Raw genomic sequence first — 21806 nt, 5'->3', positions numbered from 1 at the left:
AGTACCTCCAAATCCGAGGCCATGGTCCTCATTCGGAAAAGGGTGGCTTGCCCACTTCAGGTTGGTGGAGAGTGCCTGCCTCAAGTGGAGGAGTTTAAGTACCTAGGGGTTTTGTTCACGAGTGAGGGAAGGATGGAAAGGGAGACTGACAGACGGATCGGTGCAGCTTCTGCAGTAATGCGGTCGATGTATCGGTCTGTCGTGGTGAAGAAAGAGCTGAGCCGCAAGGCAAAGCTCTCGATTCACGGGTCAATCTACGTTCCTACTCTCACCTATGGCCATGAGCTTTGGGTCATGACCGAAAGGACAAGATCCCGGATACAGGCGGCCGAAATGAGCTTTCTCCGCAGGGTGGCTGGGCGATCCCTTAGAGATAGGGTGAAAAGCTCGGTCACCCGGGAGGAGCTCAAAGTAGAGCCGCTGCTTCTCCACATCGAGAGGGGTCAGCTGAGGTGGCTTGGGCATCTGTTTCGGATGCCTCCGGAACGCCTTCCTGAGAAGGTGTTCCGGTCCCGTCCCACCGGGAGGAGACCCTGGGGAAGACCTAGGATACGCTGGAAGGACTATGTCTCCCAGCTGGCCTGGGAACGCCTCGGTGTCCCCCCGGAAGAGCTGGAGGAAGTGTCTGGGGAGAGGGAAGTCTGGTGCCCCTGCGACCTGGCCCCGGATAAGCGGAAGAAAATGATGTTGATATAATTTTGGCACTGAATTGTGGAGAGGATATCACTTTCCCAGACATTATTCACAGGATAGAAAATATCATATGAGTTGGTTAGGAGTGCTCTGAAGCACTACGAATGGTAACATGCTACTGTGACAACTAACCTGTGACAAAGCTTAAGTTTAGGGGGATCACCTACAAGCACAGAAACAGTGAAAATATGGCCTCATGGGACACAATGAGTGAACATCCACGTTAAAAAAAACACGAACAAACACATAAACATACACACAAACAAACACAGTAGCTCAACGAGCCCACGTCTCTTACACAGTTACTCAGTTTTCTCCTTACAGTCACCTTTAATTCCCCCATGACTACAAAAATAGACTCCTGCGGGTAACCTCATTACAAAATATAAGAAAAAGCCTGTTGCAGCATCTCCATGGAAACCGACTGTCATGTTGGGGAGGTGCTTGTTGTTCTGAACCAACATGAAACCACAGAGTTGATTGAACCGCGATGGAAGGGGGAAGACGAGGAGTAGGACACTGGAGTGGTCAGGGATAACAGTGTGTCCTCTGTCGGTTACATCTTAGTGTTAACTGTGTCCTAATAGAGAAAATGGTGTCAGACAGAACGTACAATCCTGTGATCATAAGCATCAAGAAATTAAACTAATGGATTTCCAGGCACGATTTCTTAAATATTAATTGGAAAGCTGCAAATCCTTAAGGATAAGTTCCAGAATGTTCCACTCACCAGAGCATAATCGTAGAGGATTATGTCTTTGTCCCCGTGCACCCGGAGGCTGTGTAACACCGCATCGTGGACCGTAGCAAACAGGCAGCTTTTAGGGATTGACTCACAGAAGAAACCTGCAATGGATAACTGCTCCACCACACAGACTGGAGTAGAGACAAACAAGGTTAGACAATGTGTCCAGTAAATACAGAAGATCTTTAATACCTGGGCTTACTTGGGCTGTAGCCCAAATAATTATTATACTTTATAATGCATTTTAGTAATTATACAGCAAACCAGATTTGGAAATAAAATACATTATTTGTGTTTTCTGGCTCATTATGTTGGTTGTCCAAAATATATACTACTATACAATTCAAAAGTATGGGGTCACTTAGAAATGTCATTGTTTTCCATGATAAATGCATGGGACGAAATAAGTGCATCTGGCCGCTACTTGTACCATGCAGTAAAGCTGCTCCCACAAAAGGGTTGAGATCTGGTGACTGTGCTGGCCACTCCATTATAGGCAGAATACCAGCTGATTGCTTCTTCCCTAAATAGTTCTTGCATAATTTGGAGTTATGCTTTGGGTCATTGTCCTGTTGTTGGATGGATTTGGCTCCAATCAAGTGGCATGGCGCTGCAAAATGGAATGATATTTTTCCTTCTTCAAGATCCTTTTCATCCTGTACAAATCTCCCACTTTACCACATTGCCTCCACCATGCTTGATGGATGGTGTCAAGAACTCCTGCAGCATCTTTTCATATGGTCTGCATCTCACAAATGTTATTCTTTGTGATTGGACGTTGAGACTGGGGTTTTGCGGGTACTATATAATGAAGCTGCCAGTTGTGGACCTGTGAGCCATCTGTTTCTCAAACTAGACACTGATGTATTTGTCCTCTTGCTCAGTTGTGCACCAGGGTCTCCCACATCCCTTTCTATTCTGATTAGAGACAGTTTGTGCTGCTCTGTGAAGGGAGTAATACACAGCGTTGCAAAACATCTTCAGTTTCTTGGTAATTTCTTGCATGGAATATCCTTCATTTCTCAGAACAAAAATAGACTGATGAGTTTCATAAGAAAGTCCTTTATTTCTGGCCAGTTTGAGGCTGTAATTGAACCCACAATTGCTGATGCTCCAGATATTCAGCTAGTCTAACGAAGGCACAATGGATTCTAGTTGTGTTAACATCATTGCAAAAGGGTTTTCTAATGAACAGTTAGCCTTTTAAAATGATAAACCTGGATTAGCAAACAACGTGCCAATGGTTGCTGATGACCGGCCTCTTAATGCCTATGTAGATATCCCATAAAAAAATCTGCTTTTTCCAGCTACAATAGTCATTTACAACATTAACGATATCTACATTGTATTTCTATTTGATGTTACTTTAATTGACAGGTAATGTGCTTTTCCTTCGAAAACAAGCTAATTTGTAAGTGACCCAAACTTTTGAATGGTGGTGTAGGTCACATGTCAGTCTCCTTGTAGTTAACTGATTCTGTTAAAGATTTTAGGAAAAAAGCATAAAAATGGGTACAGAATTCTCTAATTCGCCTGGCATTACAGATCATGTTGTTGGGTACACTGCTTTTGTACTTAACTAATTAAGGCTTGTACAGTTAAGTCCGGACATAATTGGACAGTGACACAAGTTTTGTTATTTTGGCTGTTCACCAAAATATATTCAAGTTACAGTTAAATGATGAATATGGGCTTAAAGTGGCCAGGTTTAATTTGAGGGTATTACCATCCAAATTGGAGGAAGGATTTAGGAATTACAGCTCTTGAATATGTAACCCCCTTTTTTTCAAGGGACCAAAAGTAAAAGGACAATTGACAAAAAAATTGTTTCATGGACAGATGTGGGCTATTCATTCATTATTTCTTCATCGACTAAGCAGGTAAAAGGTCTGGTGTTGGTTCCTGATGTGGCCTTCACATTTGGAAGCAGTTGCTGTGAACCCACAACATGCGGTCAAAGGAGCTCTCAATGCAAGTGAAATGGGCCATCCTTGGCTACAAAAAAAAATCATCCGAGAGATTACAGGGACATCAGGAGTGGCCAAATCAACAGTTTGTTACATTTTGATGTGGAGGTCTGCAACACAAAAAGGCCTGGACGTCCACGGAAGACAACAGTGGTAGATGATCGTAGGATCCTTTCCATGGTAAAGAAAAACCCCTTCACAACATCCAGCCAAGTGAAGAACACTCTCCAGGAGGTAGGCATATCATTATCCAAGTCTACCATAAAGTGAAGACTTCACAAGAACAAATACAGAGGGTTCACCACAAGGCACAAACCATTCCCAATCATAGAATGGAAAGGCCTGATTAAACATCTAAAAAAGCCAGCCCATTTCTGGAACAGGACTAAGAACTAAGATCAACCTGAAACTAAGATCAACCCAAGAAAAAAGTATGGAGAAGCTGTGGAACGGCTCATGATCCGAAGCATACCACATCATCTGTAAAACATGGTGGAGGCAGTGTGCATGGGCATGGGCATGCATGGCTTCCAATGGCACTGGGTCACTAGTTTTTATTGATGATGTAACAGAAGTGAATAACTGAAGGTTATATTGTCTGTTCAGATTCAGTTAAAAGCAACTAAGTGGATTGGACGTCGCTTCACTTAACAGGTTACAATGCCCCAAACATACTGCGAAAGCAAACCAGGGGTTTTCGTAGGAAGCAAAGATGTGGAATATTGTGCAATGGCAGATCTCAACACAACTGAGCATGCCTTTCTCTTGCTGAAGACAAAATGTAAGGCAGAAAGACCCACAAACAAACAACAACTGAAGACAGCCGCAGTAAAGGCATGGCAAAGCATCACAAAGGAGGAAACCCAGAGTTTGGTGATGTCCATATGTTCCAGACTTCAAGCAATCATTGCCTGCAAATAATTCTCGACAAGGTATTAAAAATGAACATTTTATTTATAATTGTGTTAATTTGTCCAATTACATTCGAGCCTCTGAAATAATGGTTGCAATTCCAAAACGTTTCATACAATATTTTTGTTCAACCCCTTGAATTAAAGCAGAAAGTCTGCACTTCAATTTCATCTCGGTTCTTTCATTTCAAATCCACTGTGGTGGTGCACGGAGACAAAATGATGAAAATTGTGTCAGTGTCCAAATATTTTCAGACCTAACTGTACATCAGCAGGAGTAATTTAAACAAAATAAACAGGCCATTTCAGATGTTAATTTGACAATGGTGAATATGTGCCAAAGAAACCATTTCTGTACTTGTCAACTGTTTAGGGACAACATTGGACTGTCAAATTCAAAGCCATCTGACCAAAAAGGTTAAAATGATTGCAGAATTTGAGAATGACAACATACTTAGCATAAAGGATATGAATGCCATAGAAAAAAGCAATGCTTGACTACATTACAATGATAGCAGATTGTTTTATTATAAGTCCAATATTGAGTACTTGTTTTGAAATGATATTAATAAAAAGGATGGTTGCTGCCCTTAATAAAGTCTCATCTAAGGCCTATAATTAAGTGTACTTTGGCTATGAGGCATGACGGTGAATGGCAAGGCACTGGATTTAAGGCTCGGACACCTATAAGCACTTGATTTGTGTTCAGACGTGAGAGCAATTAACACCTTTAGACCTGACTATGTGAATGCTAGTGGACTATAGAAGCCCCATAAATACATGCAGCCCAGGGGCCTATGACCATGTTAAATGGTCCAGGTACAACTGAACACAGACAACATCAGCCTGAATAATGAAACACTCACCTTGGCATCCAGTTAAATAGGTGGCAATGCCAATCTCTTTAAAGTCTTTGAAAATCTGTAATAAAAAGAAAATGTGTGAAAGAGAGGTCATAAGAGGGCCATGTTATTCCCGGAGACCCCAGAAATACATAAAAGTATAATATTGACCTGCCACTTACAATAAAACATTACTGAAAAGATCTGTTAACCTCGCCACAAATATTTTCTCTATCATTCACATTTACAGTTTCCTTTCCATACCCTCTGCTCTCAACATCCCAAATTTCCATGTTTTGTTTAAAAACACACACAACCACCCCAACCAACGCCCCAGTACATACGTTTCTCAGCGTCTTTAGGGTAACTGTGTCCACAAAGCTGGCTGTGGACAAATCCAGGATGAGGGTGTGTTTATTGTGACTGGAGCCCATCTCTCCGTCTCCGTTGGTACTAGACTTCTGGGTTTTTAGATCATCACCAGGAAAGCCAGCCTCAGAGCTTTTTTCAAAGGCCCAGTTCACCTAAGATTGACATAGAGATGCTGAATAGGATGGAGAACAATACTTTGATTGGCCCTTTCACTATAGGACAATTACCTTTTTGTTCTTGAGCCACACCAATGTTGCTTTAAACATGTTCCGATTATTGAGTTTCCTTCAGACTTTTTTTTTTGATGAACTGAAGCATGTTTTTCAATGCTGTCGGTATATATACTTTGCTCATTCAAAGGGGGTGCAAAGGGTGTGACACAGCTACTTTCAACAGCTATGCTATAAGATATCCTAAATTTAAAAGGGATTATTAATGGGTTATCTGTCAGAGGTGAGGGTGACTGTGCAAAAATTATGCTTTCCTTTATTTCTTACAATAACACTTAAAAATATTTATGGCAGAATACAGGCTAAGGATTTCAGTGAATATTTGGGGATTCCTTTTTCATTTTAATAGTTGTTCCAGTTCTTCAGCTGAAGTGTTGTACTGGTCATGTTGTAAATAATATATAAGTTTTTTTAATATTAAAGCCGTCTTTATTAAAGCATACGACAATACATTTGTCCACTCTAAAGAGGTTATTGAGCATTTCACAGTCCCTTAATTGTCTTAGTTGCCTGGAAATTACTGGGAATTTTGCATGACCTACCTGCCAACCAGCTCTCAGTGGGATATTGTAAAATTTACAGAAACCTTATAGGCAGTAAGGAATAACTAACTTGTACTAGCTAACAGTAAAGTAGGTTCAATCTCAAAGCAACACCCTGGCGCATTATTTAGTGATCACTTGTTTGTGTTTTGTTCAAAACAAACATTACAAGAATGCATTATTCAGATACTTGTTTAGGTTTTAAGTAGAGTCCAAATGTTTCTTCTAGGACTGTAGTACATGACACTACGTACCTGCCCATTGTTGGCTCTGTCAGTTAGGATAATGGACAGTTGGTTCCCTTTCAGATCTTGGGAAGCCTTCTGTAAATCGATGTCATCCTCTGGGTGGACTGTTCCATTGGGTAGATGTCCATTTAAACGCTTCTGTCAAGGAAAAGGGAGGGGAGAAAGGAGATCCACCAGAAATCACTTAATAACATAGTGTTTATGTGTGTACAGCAATTGTGTGTGTGTGTGCGTTAGACCTGTGTGAGTGACTTGAAAGCGTGTCATACCAGTTTCTTGGCTTCCTTTTTGGCTTTATTTTCTTCTGTCTTGGCTTGTCTTTTTTCTTCAGCCTCCCTTTTCTTCTTTTGGGTGATTAACTTCCCAGTATCAATTCCAGACTGTGTGAGAAAATGAAAATACCATTACCTCATGTTTGTTTCAGGTTAACTTGGGATTAGTTACTTGAAAGGACAATTCAATTAATATTTTAATAACTTTACAAAATTACTTAAATGTGCATCTTTAAGCAACTACTTACATGACTGTTGCCTTCATGGACGTTTGAAAAATCTTACTCGCTCATTAGCCACAAGGGTAAACATGGAGATGCACAGCTAAGCTAGACAGCACACTTGCCTCTACAGTGACAGGTGTTGCTGTCGCATACGATGATCAACAGCGAAAGTGAAATGCGCACCTTCTTAAAATACTTCTGAATGTTTTCTGAAAGTAATGATTTGACCCCAAACTCCAAAGCTTCTCAAATGTGTTACCCCCCCAACACAGATTATTGCTCAGGAAACATAGCAATGTTCAGTCAACCAATATAAGGAACCCAATGGACTAACTGCTGGACAAACACAGAATTTTGTTAAGAAGAACTTCATTGTGCCTACAGATATAAAATACACAAGCTGAATGAATTAATTAATTAAATTAATTGTTTTCTCTATATTCTAATACATTTCCATTCCCACCCACACAAACACACAAACTCTACCTTCTTTTGCAGTGCATCCAGGTATAGCTCAGCGTTGGTATAGTACATTGTGGTGGACGAACGGAAGATAATGACACCTGGTATCTCTTTTACCTGAGGGACAAACAAACACAAACAAGGGGGTTTCTATATTTGGTCATTTAATACTAACCCACTAACCCCAAATCAGATATTGAGCTCTTGAGTCTCACCTCCTCATATGCATCTATATCCAGATAGATCTCAGTCCCAGGAACCCGCCCAAGGATGTAATAATTTGGCCTGCGGGACAGAGGGGAGATGTTTGGTTTTGGTAGGTTACCCATTTCAAACAACACTGTTCAGGTTTTCTATTCATCGAGGGCAGGCATGGAACAGATTATATGCATAACAAAAAAAGTATGTGTGTATTTATACATATATATATATATAGTTATGCTCACATGTTTGCATACCCTGGCAGAAATTGTGAAATGTTGCCATTGTTTTTGAAAATATGACTGATCATGAAAAAAACCTTTATTTTAGGATAGTAATCTTAGGAATCCATTTATTATCACAAAGTTGTTTGGCTCCTTTTTAAATCATAATGATAACAGAAATCACCCAAATGGCCCTGATCAAAAGTTGACATACCCCTTGTTTGGCCTTGTTGCAGACACACAAGGGGACACACACAGGTGAAAATGGCAATTAAAGGTGAATTTCCCACACCTGTGGCTTTTTATATTGTAATTAGAGTCTGTGTATAAATAGATGATGAGTTTGTTAGCTCTCATGTGGATGCACTGAGCAGGCTAAATACTGAGCCATGGGGAGCAGAAAGGAACTGTCAAAAACCTGTGTAACAAGATAATGTAACTTCATGAAGATGGAAAATAATTTTTAAATATTTTCTTTTTTGCTATTTTTGATTATATGATTGTGTCATTCTGTTATGACCTACAGTTGAATGTGAATCCCATAAGAAATAAAAGACGTGTTTTTCCTGCTCACTCATGTTTTCTTTACAAACGGTACATACATTATCAATTCTCCAAGGGTATGCAAACCTTGGAGCACAACTGTATATATATTGCAATACTTGGAAGGGACCTCTTCAAAATAAGCTGAGCTACTTCGGAATCTTACCAAATTATCTAGCAGATTGATAATTAAAAAACATATCTGTACAAAACTGTTAGTGATCAAACTTTCTCCCCATAACGTAGTGGCAAAGGGAGGTAAAGTTGGTTATATATTGGATATTTGGTGTACATTTCATTTCTCTGATCTAGATTTAGTTGAAAATGCACTACGGGTCTATTTTTCAAATGGTCTAGAGGCAATAGGTTATTTAAATTTGCATTAAGTTGAAACACTTTCATATCTCATTTAACCATACAAATTAAGAGAGTGGTTTTGAAAAGATCGCACCATCCCCACAACCCTCAACTGGACAATTTTGCACCTTACATATTTTGTAGTATGTTTTTTAGTAATTTATTAATGCTCCATCCAGTGTTTGTATGCTCAGTCCACTATTCTTATTTTTTTTTCTTTCATACAAAATTGCTGCACCAATGAACCAGAACCAAAACCTATTTGGCAATAAAACCCTTTCTGATTCTGATTTCTGATGAAATATTGGCACATATGATATTTACATGATATAGTACACCATTTTCAGTCAACCCCATTTGGCTTAACACTGCCACTTTGTGGCCATGGGGTGTATTTTCAGCCCAGCATTCCATGAAAATGGAAATTCATTTTGATGAACGGGAGGATGACTAATCATCCATAACATATATATCATATATATTATTCAAATTTAGTCCAAACAAGTCTTTTTTTCTTCTAACACACACACACACACACACACCCACACACACACAGAATCACATCCACACCCACACACACAGAATCACACACACACAGAATCACACACACACTCACACACACAGAATCACACACACACCCACACACACAGAATCACACTCACAGTTGTGATCTGACGATGACAGTAATTATAGAGAAGGCAACAGCTACAGCCAGACCCATATCCAGGTTCAGCAGTATAGTACACACCAGCGTTACCAACCACACCATCTAGGGGACAGCAGAGACACATGCAATCAATGGGGTTTCCCAGTCATGCTGAATGTTAATCAGTATTGTTTGTTTTAGGTCATGTAGATGATGAATGGGACGTAGTGTATCAATGTCCTTCTCTCACCAGGTCAACCTTGTTGCTCTTCCAGAGTGCAGGAATGTCCCAGAACTGCACAAAAATGCCTTTCAGGTTCACATAAACTATGCAAGCCAGGACTGCCTAGAGGACACACAGAAAAGCAGTTTGTGTTTGTGTGCTTGGGCTATGGTAAGGTGTGTGGGGGGGGGGGGGGGGGGGGTGGGGGGGGGTGCAGCTTGACAGCGCAAACATTACCTTGGGTAGCTGCTGAAAAAGGGTCCCAATTTCCAGAATGATGATCAGCATGAACACAGAAGACACCAGACCGACCATCTGAGAAAATGTACAAACATAGGTTATGAATGTGGACAGGTCAGCAGGTGGACAGGTGTGTTGTGAATGCAAGTGTGCATGTTTGTTTTCACCTGGGTCTTGCCTCCGGTGGTTTCCTGGAGGAGGCTACGGGACAGAGCTGGCGTGACAAAATGGCATTGAAAGAATCCTCCTACAAGGTTACAGGCCCCCAAGGCAATCAGCTCCTACAGAGGGAGAGAATAATAATTTGAGGGGAAAGGGGGCATTCAGAGGCCAGAGGATACACTAATGACTATTCTTTGTTAATGTAAATGTGCCTTACAGTTCATTTATTTACATTCACTGTGGTGAGTAATAACTGTTCCAGACAATCAAATGTCTTTTACACTGGGACTTTACATAAACTGGGTGCCTTGGGAGCACTTTATCTTGGCACATTTTTGTTGTTGATTTTAAATTCTGTCATTTAACGCAACTTAATCAGATTTTTAAAAAACTTAATGAATGTTTGTTGTTGGTCACAGCGTGGTCTGCTGGACTACCCAAACTGTGAGTTCAGGGCAAACACTACATCACGCCTACAGACAAAACATTTCTTCTGTTAGGGATCTGGATAGAACCTCTGGATTGGTCCTTGAAGCAGAAGTTTACTGCCTGATTGGTTTTCTGCCAATGAGTTGGGCCAGAGCCATCATGATTCTGGCTCAGAAACTCTGGTTACAGATGATCCAATCACTGATTCATTTGTGTTAAATCAGATTTATTGATTTAGCTGAGTGATCTGTCAAAAAGGCAACTCTTTTAATGCAATTTTGGTGTTACATTTATTTTGAAGATATCATAAGGCACTTGTGCGGTGAAATGTTCCTAGTGCTTCTGTTCTACTTCTGCATGCTTGACTGAGAAGTGCAGTCATTAAATGTTCAGGAAAGAAACCTGCAAGCTGTTGAATTTGCTGGGTGTTTCCATCCTCTCTCACTCCTGAAGGACAGAACAACTCCAACCACTTATGCTCTTTGCAGGCCTACCTGTATACTAGTCTGTGTGCATGTGACCCACCTGGTTGCTGTCCACCTTGTAGCCATGTTTAAGGCCAAAAGTTTTGCCCAACGAGATGCTAATGGCATAGCCGACTATGGCCAGAGCAAAGGCACTCCCAGCCACCGAGCCCCACAGACTGATGTCAGGATTACGTGGTGCCAGTAATCTGGAGAGGAAGGGAAATAGAGGTGGATCTAGGACTGTGATATCTGGTGTTTTTCCACATTAACATTGCAACAATGTCTCTTTAATCACCACCTCTGTACCCTATATATCTTATTTATTTAGCATTTTTCAAACCATGTACTTAAATTAAAACAAATTATTATTATTATTATTATTATTATTATTTCAAATGCTGTATCAAGTTGTGAATAGTTTGAAATCTTTTTTAGTTTCTCATAAAAAAATGTTTTACAGTCTTCACATGCTGGGAAGCCAAGCACCATGTTTAACAATACACAGTTAAGACAACATAATTTGTGGGACAATTAAATAAATTGGGAGAACAGCGCCATTGCTGGGTTCTACAAGGTTAACAAACTCCAGGGACAGAACAGAATATTTTCTTAATAGCATTGACTTAAACTAAACTATGGAATGGGCACTGCTCCAAAAAAAAAAACTTCCATGTTAAGTTCCACCTTGTGTTTTCCCAGCAAGATGCAACACAAACAAATGTAAAATATAGAAGGGTTTGGCCATTGGTTCTGAATTTCCTTTTTGCATGTTCAGAACCAGGTTTTTCAGCAGTGTTCCGCTATGAGCACAGTTGTGCCGCTGAAGAAATGGCAAATACTCTGTCCTATCTTTGCTTGGAGATGAAAACAAGTTAACTCAGTATAATTATTTTATGTCCTATTGTAACGGTCACTCTGTAAACTAATGGTTCAATTGAGAAAGAACTTGGTAGCTGTTGGTCCAGGTGTGTCCCTGACTTCCAGATCTGATTAGCTCAGAGAGTATTCCATCCAGTGTACTGCGTTTACTTAACACTTCACTCCATGCTCCAAGTTTACAGAGGAAAGGAACTTTACACAATATTTCCTATCACAGCACATAAACACCACAAACACAAACTCATAAACACTTACCCTCTGGGGATCTGTCCGACCACGGCCACCTTGTATAGGCCATTCAGGTTGGCGTAGTAAGAGATTATTGTACCTACTATGATCTGTAACATACACACACACACATAAACTCACATTAGGTGCCAGTGCCATGCTCACAACAATAAAACATCTGTAATATTGTTTTCTATGGCTTTCCATTCGTACTTGTAAGTCAATTATTATTTCAGAAGCTGTGTGGCTTTTCCCTGTGTTTGAAATCCATGCTGGAGTACATGTCAGTCAGTTAACTGAGAAAATCCCTTTACTACATTATACTGAATAAATACCACTAACTGGATCACATGCATACAAGCATCCAAACAAATTAGTAAATTGTAAAAGTATACTAGTCAAACAATTGTAGAATGCAACAGACTAAGAAAAATTTAAATACTTTTCAATAGCTAGCTGGTTAAGAGTAAAACGGTCATAGGATTGTATAATAAATCCACCTTCTATGTGTATGCACATTTTTAATTCCATTCCTAAGTAGACATTTTGGATAGTTTTTATGCAATATTGATATATGAGACCCCAAGAACATGGACATGGTTCTATGGACAGATGGGTCAAAAGTGGAACTTTTTGGGCGACATGGGCACTGTTACGTCTGGTGAAAACCGAACTCTGCATTCTACAGTAAGAGCCTCATACCAACAGTCAAGAATGGAAGTGTCATTGTTTGGGGCTGCTTTGCTGCATCAAGAAACATTTACTTTAAAGGAACCACACATTCTGCTTTGTTTCAGAGAATTGTTCAGCAGGATTTCAACAAACAACTTAAGGAGCTACTTTTTGTGCTTGGTCCGCCAATGATTAACTTGATAACTTTATCCTCTTTATTCTCCAGATGCATAGAAAACACCCTAAAAGTTGCAAAAATAAAGCCTCTTCTGGCTATATAAAACAATTATAATCCAATATCAAATCTCACGTTCCTCTCAAAAATCTTACAAAAATCACTATCCTAACAACTCAATTCCTCCCAGAAGACAAGAAATTATAATTATGAAATGCTCCTGTCCAGTTTCAGACTCGATTATAGCACTGAGATGCACTCAGACAAAACTAAAATACTTGCTCCTCTCGACAATCTCTTTTGATGAACATATGAAATGGTAATCAAAAGCATGTTTTTTCCATCTTCAGAACAAATCAGAAACCTTTAATTGAGAAATAATTCTGAAAAACAAATCCATGCTTTTGTTAATTCAAGATTAGATGACTGCAATGCTCTTCTCTCTGATTACCCTGATAAAACAATAAATAAACTTCAATTAGTGCTCTACACTGGCAGCCTATTAAGGCTGGGGCTGATTTTAAGGTCTTATTGTTAACTTACAAAGCATTATCAATCAATCAATCAAAATTTATTTATATAGCGCTTTACAACAACCAGCAGGTATCCAAAGTGCTTCACATCAGGAACCAAGAATAAAACAACATATATTGCAATAAGAAGAATTTAAACATAGAAAACAGTAAAATCATAAAAGGTTACATTACATGGACTTGCTTAGGGTACCCTATACGTACCCTAAGATCACAAGATGCAGGCCTCCTAATTGTACCTAGAATTTCTAAACAAACAGCTGGAGCCAGGGCTTCCTCCCATAGAGCTCTACTACTCCACTACGATCTGCTGATTATGGTTGGGCACAAAGACTCAGTCCAAACATGTCTATTGATGACTCGATGACAGTCGATGATTAAGTGTAGTCTGGCTCAGCGGTGTTAAGGTGAATGGATAGGCTTGGATTACAAGCCACCATTGCTGCCTTCTCCACTGGAATATACTCTCTCCAGTACCATTTGGAGGAGGAGTCACTGGTTTACTGTTGTTCTCTGTTGCCGTCCTCGTGCATTGAGAGTGAACTGTGGGCGTTACTTGGCCCTCTTTCAGGGTAGTTGCAGTTGGTTGGTGTCCCTCTGGTTGATGCCTGGCAAAGTGGGTGGAGTGACTTTGTTCCTGTTGGGCCCTGTTCAGGGTTATCCTGGGATAGAGCCACAGTGTCTCTGGACACCCCTGTCTCACCCCGAGGTTTTTCACTATTATATCATTGTGCCGGGACAGTAGGGTGTCTCACTTTCCTTGTGTCCTGTTCCTTATAAGCTTAGGAGGATATTAGCTCTTGGACCAGACCTTGGGACTACCAGACCAGAAGTATTCATAGCTGTCCCTGTCCAAAGTCCACCTGTGTTGGAAATCAAGTACCTGCCACTCCACTGACCCCACTTAATTGTCCCTGTCCTTGTCCACCTGGACATGCAGCTGGCATAGGCTATGTTTTATAGGCTCTGGACACAGCCCGTATGTATTTATTAATTATTACAATTTGTATTCTACACAAAATTCTGTACAAGATGTTTTCATCCAGCACTGCCAGAAGAGGATTGGCCACTCCTCTGAGCATGGTTCCTTTCAAGGTTTCTTTCTAAGTGTCTACCCTATAAGGGAGATTTTCCTAGCCACTGTGCATCAACCTGTTGTTGCTTGCTCTTTGGAGTTACAGGCTGGGTGTTTGTGAAAAAACTTTGTGACAACTGCTGATGTAAAAAGGGCTTTAAACCAGAAACCAGGCAAGCCTGGTTCAGCCTGCCTGTGATTAGAAAGAATGTATGTTATCTGTGTCTTTAACCACTGTGCTATTTGTTTTGGTAGCATGTTATCCTTCTGTAGAGATGTGGTATCTGTTTACTTCCTGCATTGTCAAAACAATTAGTAGGTCCCTACATTACCTATTAACATCTAAACCAACAACAGGATCGCTACACTACATTCAATGCGTTAAATTAGAAACAGATTACTGTAGATGGCTGCCTAATAGCTATACAGTACCTGTAATGAAAACAATGAATCCAATCACTCCTTGGCTGTTTTTCTTTTTGAAAACAGTGACAGTTGAATAGCCAACCACTCCGCTATATGAACTACACTATGTAAATTGAAATGTTCCTTGTTGGAGCAGTTTGTCCTTTCAAATATAAATGTAAATAGTTTTACCTTAGGCTTACTATAATGTAGCTACTGAAGCTTGTAGCCAGTGAAGTTTTAGCCTACCCTGAACAAATCCTAATGCCTATTTTGTTTGGTCCATGGCAAGGATCGAACCCAGGTCAGCTACGTGGCAGTTCGTGTCTCTAAGCACTACATTATTTAACAATGAGTACTCACTCACTCTCAGACATTCGTTCTTCTTTTCTGGCTCCGCTTATGGAGTCCAGCAAAAAATGTATGTGATTGTCACTTTGACTTACCACTATGAGTTCTATTGGAATTGGTGCAGGCAGCTTCTTTGCATAACAAGTGTTGAGTTCTTTGACGGTTATGAGGACCACCAAGGACACCAGAGTGATCACCACAGCCCCAATGTTAGTCATTGGCAGATGTCTACAGACGTCTATCAAGAGCTGAAGGAACAGAAAGAAAGGAATGTGGCAATTAGGAGATATGATACTGCTTCTGTTCACTAGGTGGAACACATTACAACTGTTGTACATTAGACATCTCACACATGCATGGTGTTTGGGTGTATTACTATGCTTGTAAGGAAGTCGTTACAAGTACAACCCAGTTTCCAAGAAAGTGGGGACGCTGCATAAATGTAAATAAAAACACAATGCAACGATGTGCAAATCATTTAACCCCAATATTCAACAGGAAAGACAACATATCCAATATTGAAACGGAGCAATTTTATTTTTTCATTTTATTGTTTCTTGAAAAATGTATGCCCACTTTGAATTTGATGCCAGCAACTCGTTTCAAGAGAGTTGGGACAGAGGCAACAAAAGACTGGAAAGGGTTGTGTAATGCTAAAAGAAACCTGGTGATAAATCACATAATGAATTAGGTCGATTGGCAACAGGTCAGTAACATGATGTGTGTTAAGAGGGAGATAAAAGATCATTCCAGAGTGGATAGGGAGGGGTTCACCACTCTGTGAAAGATAGAGCAAAAATAGAGCAACAATTCAAGAATAAAGTTTCTCAACATAAAATTGCTAAGGTTTTGGGGCTCTCATCATCTATGATACATAATGTTGTTAAAAGATGAATTGAATCCGGAGAAATCTCTGTACACAAGGGACAAGGCCAAAAAACAATATTGGATGCCGTGATCTTCGGGCCCTCAGACGGGTTAGGGTTAGGGTTAGACACGATTCTGTAGTGGAAATCCCTGCATGGGCTCTGGAACACTCCTGAAAACCATTGTCTGTGAACACAGTATGTCACTGAATCCACAAATGCAAGTTCAAAACTCTACCAATCAGACTTTGATAGAGTTCAGCGCATTATGAAATGAAAAATACGACAAAGGAGACCACGAACTGTTGAGCAACTGAAAACCTATATATAAGAATGGGAATCAATTTCACTTTCAAAACTACAGCCATTGGTCTCCTCAATTCACCAACGCTTACAGAGTATTGGTAAAAGAACAATTGATGCAACGCAGTGTTAAACATTCCCCGGTCCCAACTTTTTTGAAACGTGTTGCTGGCATCAAGTTCAAAATGGACATGTACCCTGTATTTTTCCAAAAACAATTAAACTTCTTAGTTTCAACATTTGATATATTGTTTTTGTACTATTTTCAATTATATATAGGGATACATTATTTGCACAAAATTGCATTTGGAAACAGGGTTGTACAGTAAAATACGACAAATCAGCAAGGACCTTCTGCCGGTTCTCACTTACTGTAGAAAAAGTGCAATTTGAAGTTTGGGATTCAGGTCAGGATTATAGTAAGGTTTACATTATTCCTATCCCCGTTTTTGAAAGGCAAGGTTAGGTTTGTGCTTAGGAGTCGGATACGGTTAGGTTGAGGTTTAAGCTTAGGGTTAGGGATTTTGAAAGGGAATATTTTTTTCAGTGAACTCCAGATGTGTTTGGACAGTAAGACATTGGTATTCCAACACTTTTTATTGAAAACAATACAATGATTATGGAATTAAAGTGGAGACAGTCAGCTTCAATTTCAGGGTATTTTAATCTTTTTTGGATGAGATAATTATAAATAACAGCACTTTTTGTGTGTGTTGTAACCCCCCCCCCCCCCATTTTGTATGTATTGTAACCCCCCCCCACATTTTAGGGTAATACAAGTGTTTGGCCAGTTGTGTTTGTTTCTACTCATTGTTTCTACTCTATATCTACTCATGATTCTAAACTTAGCATTTGATTTATAGTCTACTGCTGGTGTCTAACATCATGGTGACCAAAGAAGTGTCACTGGAGGTCAAGCTGACCATCACAAAGCAGACAAACATTAACATGTAACAGGTAAGGGGAAGGTTTTGAGAAAAAAAGGAACTGACATGCAATCTCTGAAATCTGGTCAGTGTCCCACCCAATGTGATTGAAAATACAGTGACATTAAAGCTGCCAGTCTGCACTTCAGCCCCATAGTCATCGTACGATCTAATGCTGGAATACAGAGACCAAACAGTGATGTGCCACGGTCCAAATAATTCTGGAGTCCACTGTACACAGCTAATTAAGACGTGTGAGTTTATGTGTGTATACTCACATAGACCTGAGACAGCGGTCCTGTGTAGAGCGAAGTGCTGATCCCAAAGGTGCTTGAGAGTTGGGAGAGGACCACTTGTATACCTGCTCCTGTAGTGTAGCCACGTACCAGGGGATCCGACAGGTACGTTGCAATGAAACCTACCTGCAAAAGGCCCATGGCAAACTGAAAGATCCCACACAGCACAGTGAGGCTGGATGCTATCTGTACTCTATCATTATAAAGGGCTGTGCTATCTAGAACTGCAGTCCCGTTGGTTCCATTTAGTGTCATGTAGTTGCTGTTTGGGGCCAATGTTTGTGTTACAGTGCCAACCATGAGACTGGTCACAGCAAACGTGCCTGAGGGGAAGACACAGAAATCAAGTTAGTATAATTGCCATTCCTAAGCCAAAAGAAAATTAAGTGTACTATTTTGTATATTACTATATTTTAAAAATAATTCAAATAATATTTGAGTACTATATAAATAGTAAAACGTACACTTAAGTGTGTTAAAACTGACCCGCTAATTTCATACTTAAGTGTACCTATGGTACAATAACATTTTAGAACACTTAAAATTCCTTCCTATTTCATTGGAAATATTTTTATGACAATATGAAATACATCTGTTAGTTGCTAATTAAAACACACTTCAAATATAGTTCATATTATAATTTATATATTGCAAAATAAAACAAATAAGTGTCATTTTTTGGCTTGACCTAAGAATATTAACACTCAAATTGTCTCTCTACCATTTTCCCCACTCTGTCTTACCCATTGAGATGTGTTTGGATGTTCCGAAGATGATGTAGACTAGTACTGGGTAGAAGGAGGTGTAGAGGCCATACACTGGGGGTGTACCAGCGAGGAGAGAATAGGCCAAACCTGGAGGAACGTTAAAGCAATGTCAGCCTTTATAGGTGAAGTCGTAATGGGATAAGATAAAACAATTTTTTTAACTGTTTGGCTGTATTTAAACACTGAAAACTTGTACTTCCAGTTGGCTGCTCAACTGCCCATCATCCTATTTAAATTACCCCTAGTGGCCAGTGTTCAAGACAATAGACGTTTTCCCCACAAACATCTTTAAGAGATTTGGATCTAGTGTGAACTGGCAGCTACAATCTTTTAATTAGATTTTCTTTAATTGAAATAATATATCGCCAGAGTTTAATTTACTACATGATGCACCGTGTGGTGGGCCCTGTGTGTTTAAACAGTGGATGTAATACCAACCCATAGGCAGGTGCATGATGCCGACACTGATGCCAGAGGTGAGGTCTCCCAGGGCGTTGTCTCTCAGTGAGTAGCGGGGCAGCCAAGACAGTACAGGCAGAAAACCCAGCACAGAACGCTTCAGCTTGGGCACTGAACACCTGTACCAGGGGAAGGGTTGGGGTGGAGGAGGAAATTAATATAATTAGTTATGTAGAGTTCTCTGTATGTTGCTGCTAGCAGACAGCTTCTTTTTATGAATCCACATTGACAAGCCTTTCATGGATTGATAAGAATGTTGTTTTTCATCCGAGAAACTAATTCCAGAAGAGACAAGTTACAAATGTTACAAATGTTGTTTACTCTGTCTGAAAGTTTTAAATCAAGGAAACACATTGGTCATTTATATTTTTTGATGCTCATAGCCAAAGCTAAAGAGTCTTCTTTAAAAAGTTATTGTCTCATAATCCAATGCCATGACCAAATGGTTTGACCTACACGCCTAAACATATACACAATAGAGTCTCTGGAACAAAAGGCTGGCTTTGGATTTGCTGTACAACACCGGATGCATTACTATCAACCGAAAAGATAAAAGATTGGAGTACCAATGGGTAAAAAGGATAGGCATTAGTGGCACCAAATAAAATGCAGAGAAATGTATGGATGAAGCTACAAACAAATAAGTACATCATTTTTTTTTAAATAGTCTCTGGAACAAGGGCGGCGTTGGTTTTGCTAAACACTTTTAGCAAAGGCATGTACAGTAGACTGAAATGAGTACGGAGGATAATTTGTGCCTAAAAACATCACTAATGTTAACAGTTCCAAATACACAAGTCCCCATTATTGTTATTTTTTTTCAAGAAAGGTTGTGTGGTGAACTAAGATAAGAGGTAAGATAAAAACAAAGGCCTGTACAGTTTTACAGAAGTACATTATTAATGAATTGTGCTTGAAAATGCAATCATTCGCAAGATTTAAAGGAAATATACTGCTTGTACATCTGTGTAAATTATGTAATATTGTTTTAATTTAAAGTTAGTAAAAAATTTATCATTTATATGTTGAATGTTCTCCACCATCCAAACCAAAAATATAAGCAAAGAAAGGAAACTAAAAGCTCAGTTTAATCTAGGACTGAAGATTAATGCTTATCCAATAGACGGAGGCAAGCAGAAAACTGATTTTGTTTGTGCATCACAGTATGACATTTTTAGATATGCCTTTATTGATGAAAATGTTGCAGACAATCCGATATTTAATTATTTTGGATCCTATTCTGACATGTTGCACATTGCTATATCTGGTCTGCATTCCCATAAACAATTTGACGAAAAAGCTTACTTGGTTTATTGTTTGTCACAGAGCAAAATAAGTACATTTATATGAAAACACTTTGGCCTTATCGGCCAACTTTAGGCAGAGAGGATACCCTATCAAATTCTAATCTATACATTTCCAGTTCTCAATTATTTAGTTATTTATGTGGGTTGAGATGGAGATGTGAATACAATATATGCATTATCAATTTGTAGATTACATTTTAAATCAAACAAATTTTGATACCCACAGTATATTTTCTATATATTGTTGAATCCAGAATTAAAACAAAAGCTTTTAAAAATTGACAAAGTATAAATATTTATGTCTACAATCTATTACATATTATTATTTTAATAACAGTGCATTGGAAAAAGTGGGTGACATTTATTAAAGCCATGCTGGGCTTTATTGAAACCCTGGATGAAAGTACCAAATAGATATTAGTACGTGTATAGATCCATTCTCCAGTAAGAAGTATTGCCCAGCCAATAGTTTTGAGTTGAAAAAGCCTACATTGATGACTTTCTGTAAAAAGTTATTTCAGTATTAGAGTACACATCATAAGTTGATAGTACCAATATGTGTCCTGTTACAATTTTACCTGAGTGAATCTTTCACCCGCTCCTTCAGGGGAGGTTTGATGGAAAAAGTCCGTTTTCTTGCAACCTCGTCCAGGGAAATCTCGTTCAGAACATTCCTATCCACGTAGAACTCACTAGAGCCTGGCTCCTGAACTCCCATGGCTGTCTGTCAGTCTTCCAACACTGTCTAGGTGTTTCCCTCTTCCTTCTCTTCCTAAGTCCAAGGTTAGTCTGAGTGAACTCCTAGCTGTGTTTAAGTTTGTATCCAGTTTGACAGAATGTGGGAGTGACAATTATGCACCTCATGCACCTCATATCTTCCCTCCCCTCCCATCCCTTCAAATGAAATTTGTATTGTTTACTTACACAGTCTGCAGCTATATTAAGAGCTTGTTTTGCTAGTTCCTTTAACATTTAGCTATTATAGTAAAGAAATTCTTAATTGAAAAATTACAACTAGAAATTGACATCTTCAATTAAAGGGTTATATTGTTTTTTTATTTACTAGTTGAACAGAAGGTCTGAACAAAAAATGCCTTCCGCTTTTAACCGAACACATCAACATTTTCAGGTTCAAATAACAGCAATAGTTTTGTAGTTTGGTTAATCGCATGTGGATCAACGTTCTCAAGATTTGCATTTGCTCCTCTGAGATAAATAGTTATAGAATTGGGATAGGTGAATAAGTACAGTGGGGAGAACAAGTATATGATACACTGCCAATTTTGTAGGTTTTCCTACTTACAAAGTAATGTAATTGTTATCATAGGTACACTAACTGTGAGAGACGGAATCTAAAACAAAAATCCAGAAAATCACATTGTATGATTTTTAAATAATACATTTTCATTTTATTGCATGACATAAGTATTTGATAACCTACCAACCAGTAAGAATTCCGTCTTCCGTTTTTCTTTATGAAGCCCTCCTGTTTTCCACTCATTACCTGTATTAACTGAACCTGTTTGAACTCTTTACCTGTATAAAAGACACCTGTCCACACACT

The 21806-nt window shown here is 39.3% G+C and overlaps 1 protein-coding gene across 2 annotated transcripts; it reads right to left on the bottom strand.

Annotated features, from left to right (window-relative positions):
• Window positions 1–611: 611 nt before the first annotated feature.
• LOC105013877 (solute carrier family 26 member 6-like) lies at window positions 612–21054 on the bottom strand. Of its 2 annotated transcripts, none has more exons than XM_013136492.3 (19): window positions 20821–21054; window positions 18915–19054; window positions 18453–18563; window positions 17692–18032; window positions 15414–15566; window positions 12135–12217; window positions 11059–11206; window positions 10110–10223; window positions 9940–10017; window positions 9730–9825; window positions 9496–9602; window positions 7724–7793; window positions 7533–7625; window positions 6820–6930; window positions 6557–6688; window positions 5503–5682; window positions 5183–5237; window positions 1424–1569; window positions 612–1273 (listed from the first exon to the last, which is right to left on the bottom strand). In XM_013136492.3, exons 1-19 carry the CDS (start codon window positions 20958–20960, stop codon window positions 1250–1252), a joined length of 2322 nt encoding a protein of 773 aa, XP_012991946.1. In that variant the 5' UTR covers window positions 20961–21054; the 3' UTR covers window positions 612–1249. The 2 variants fall into 2 exon arrangements, with proteins under 2 accessions (XP_012991946.1, XP_019907213.1); XM_020051654.2 differs by having other exon boundaries at window positions 6557–6685.
• Window positions 21055–21806: the final 752 nt, after the last annotated feature.

The sequence above is a fragment of the Esox lucius genome, chromosome 12, assembly GCF_011004845.1.
Source record: "Esox lucius isolate fEsoLuc1 chromosome 12, fEsoLuc1.pri, whole genome shotgun sequence".
Lineage (NCBI taxonomy): Eukaryota > Metazoa > Chordata > Actinopteri > Esociformes > Esocidae > Esox > Esox lucius.
This window is presented reverse-complemented; position numbering and strand designations above follow the sequence as displayed.

Excerpts from the sequence above, each read along its gene's own strand:
- LOC105013877 (XM_013136492.3), bottom strand. The coding sequence starts at position 20,960 with ATGGGAGTTCAGGAGCCAGGCTCTAGTGAGTTCTACGTGGATAGGAAT. Across the intron at positions 12,218-15,413 it reads TTCCAATAGAACTCATAGTG|ATCATAGTAGGTACAATAAT; the intron begins GTAAGTCAAAGT and ends TGTATGTTACAG. Across the intron at positions 1,570-5,182 it reads CTATTTAACTGGATGCCAAG|TCTGTGTGGTGGAGCAGTTA; the intron begins GTGAGTGTTTCA and ends TCTCTACTCCAG.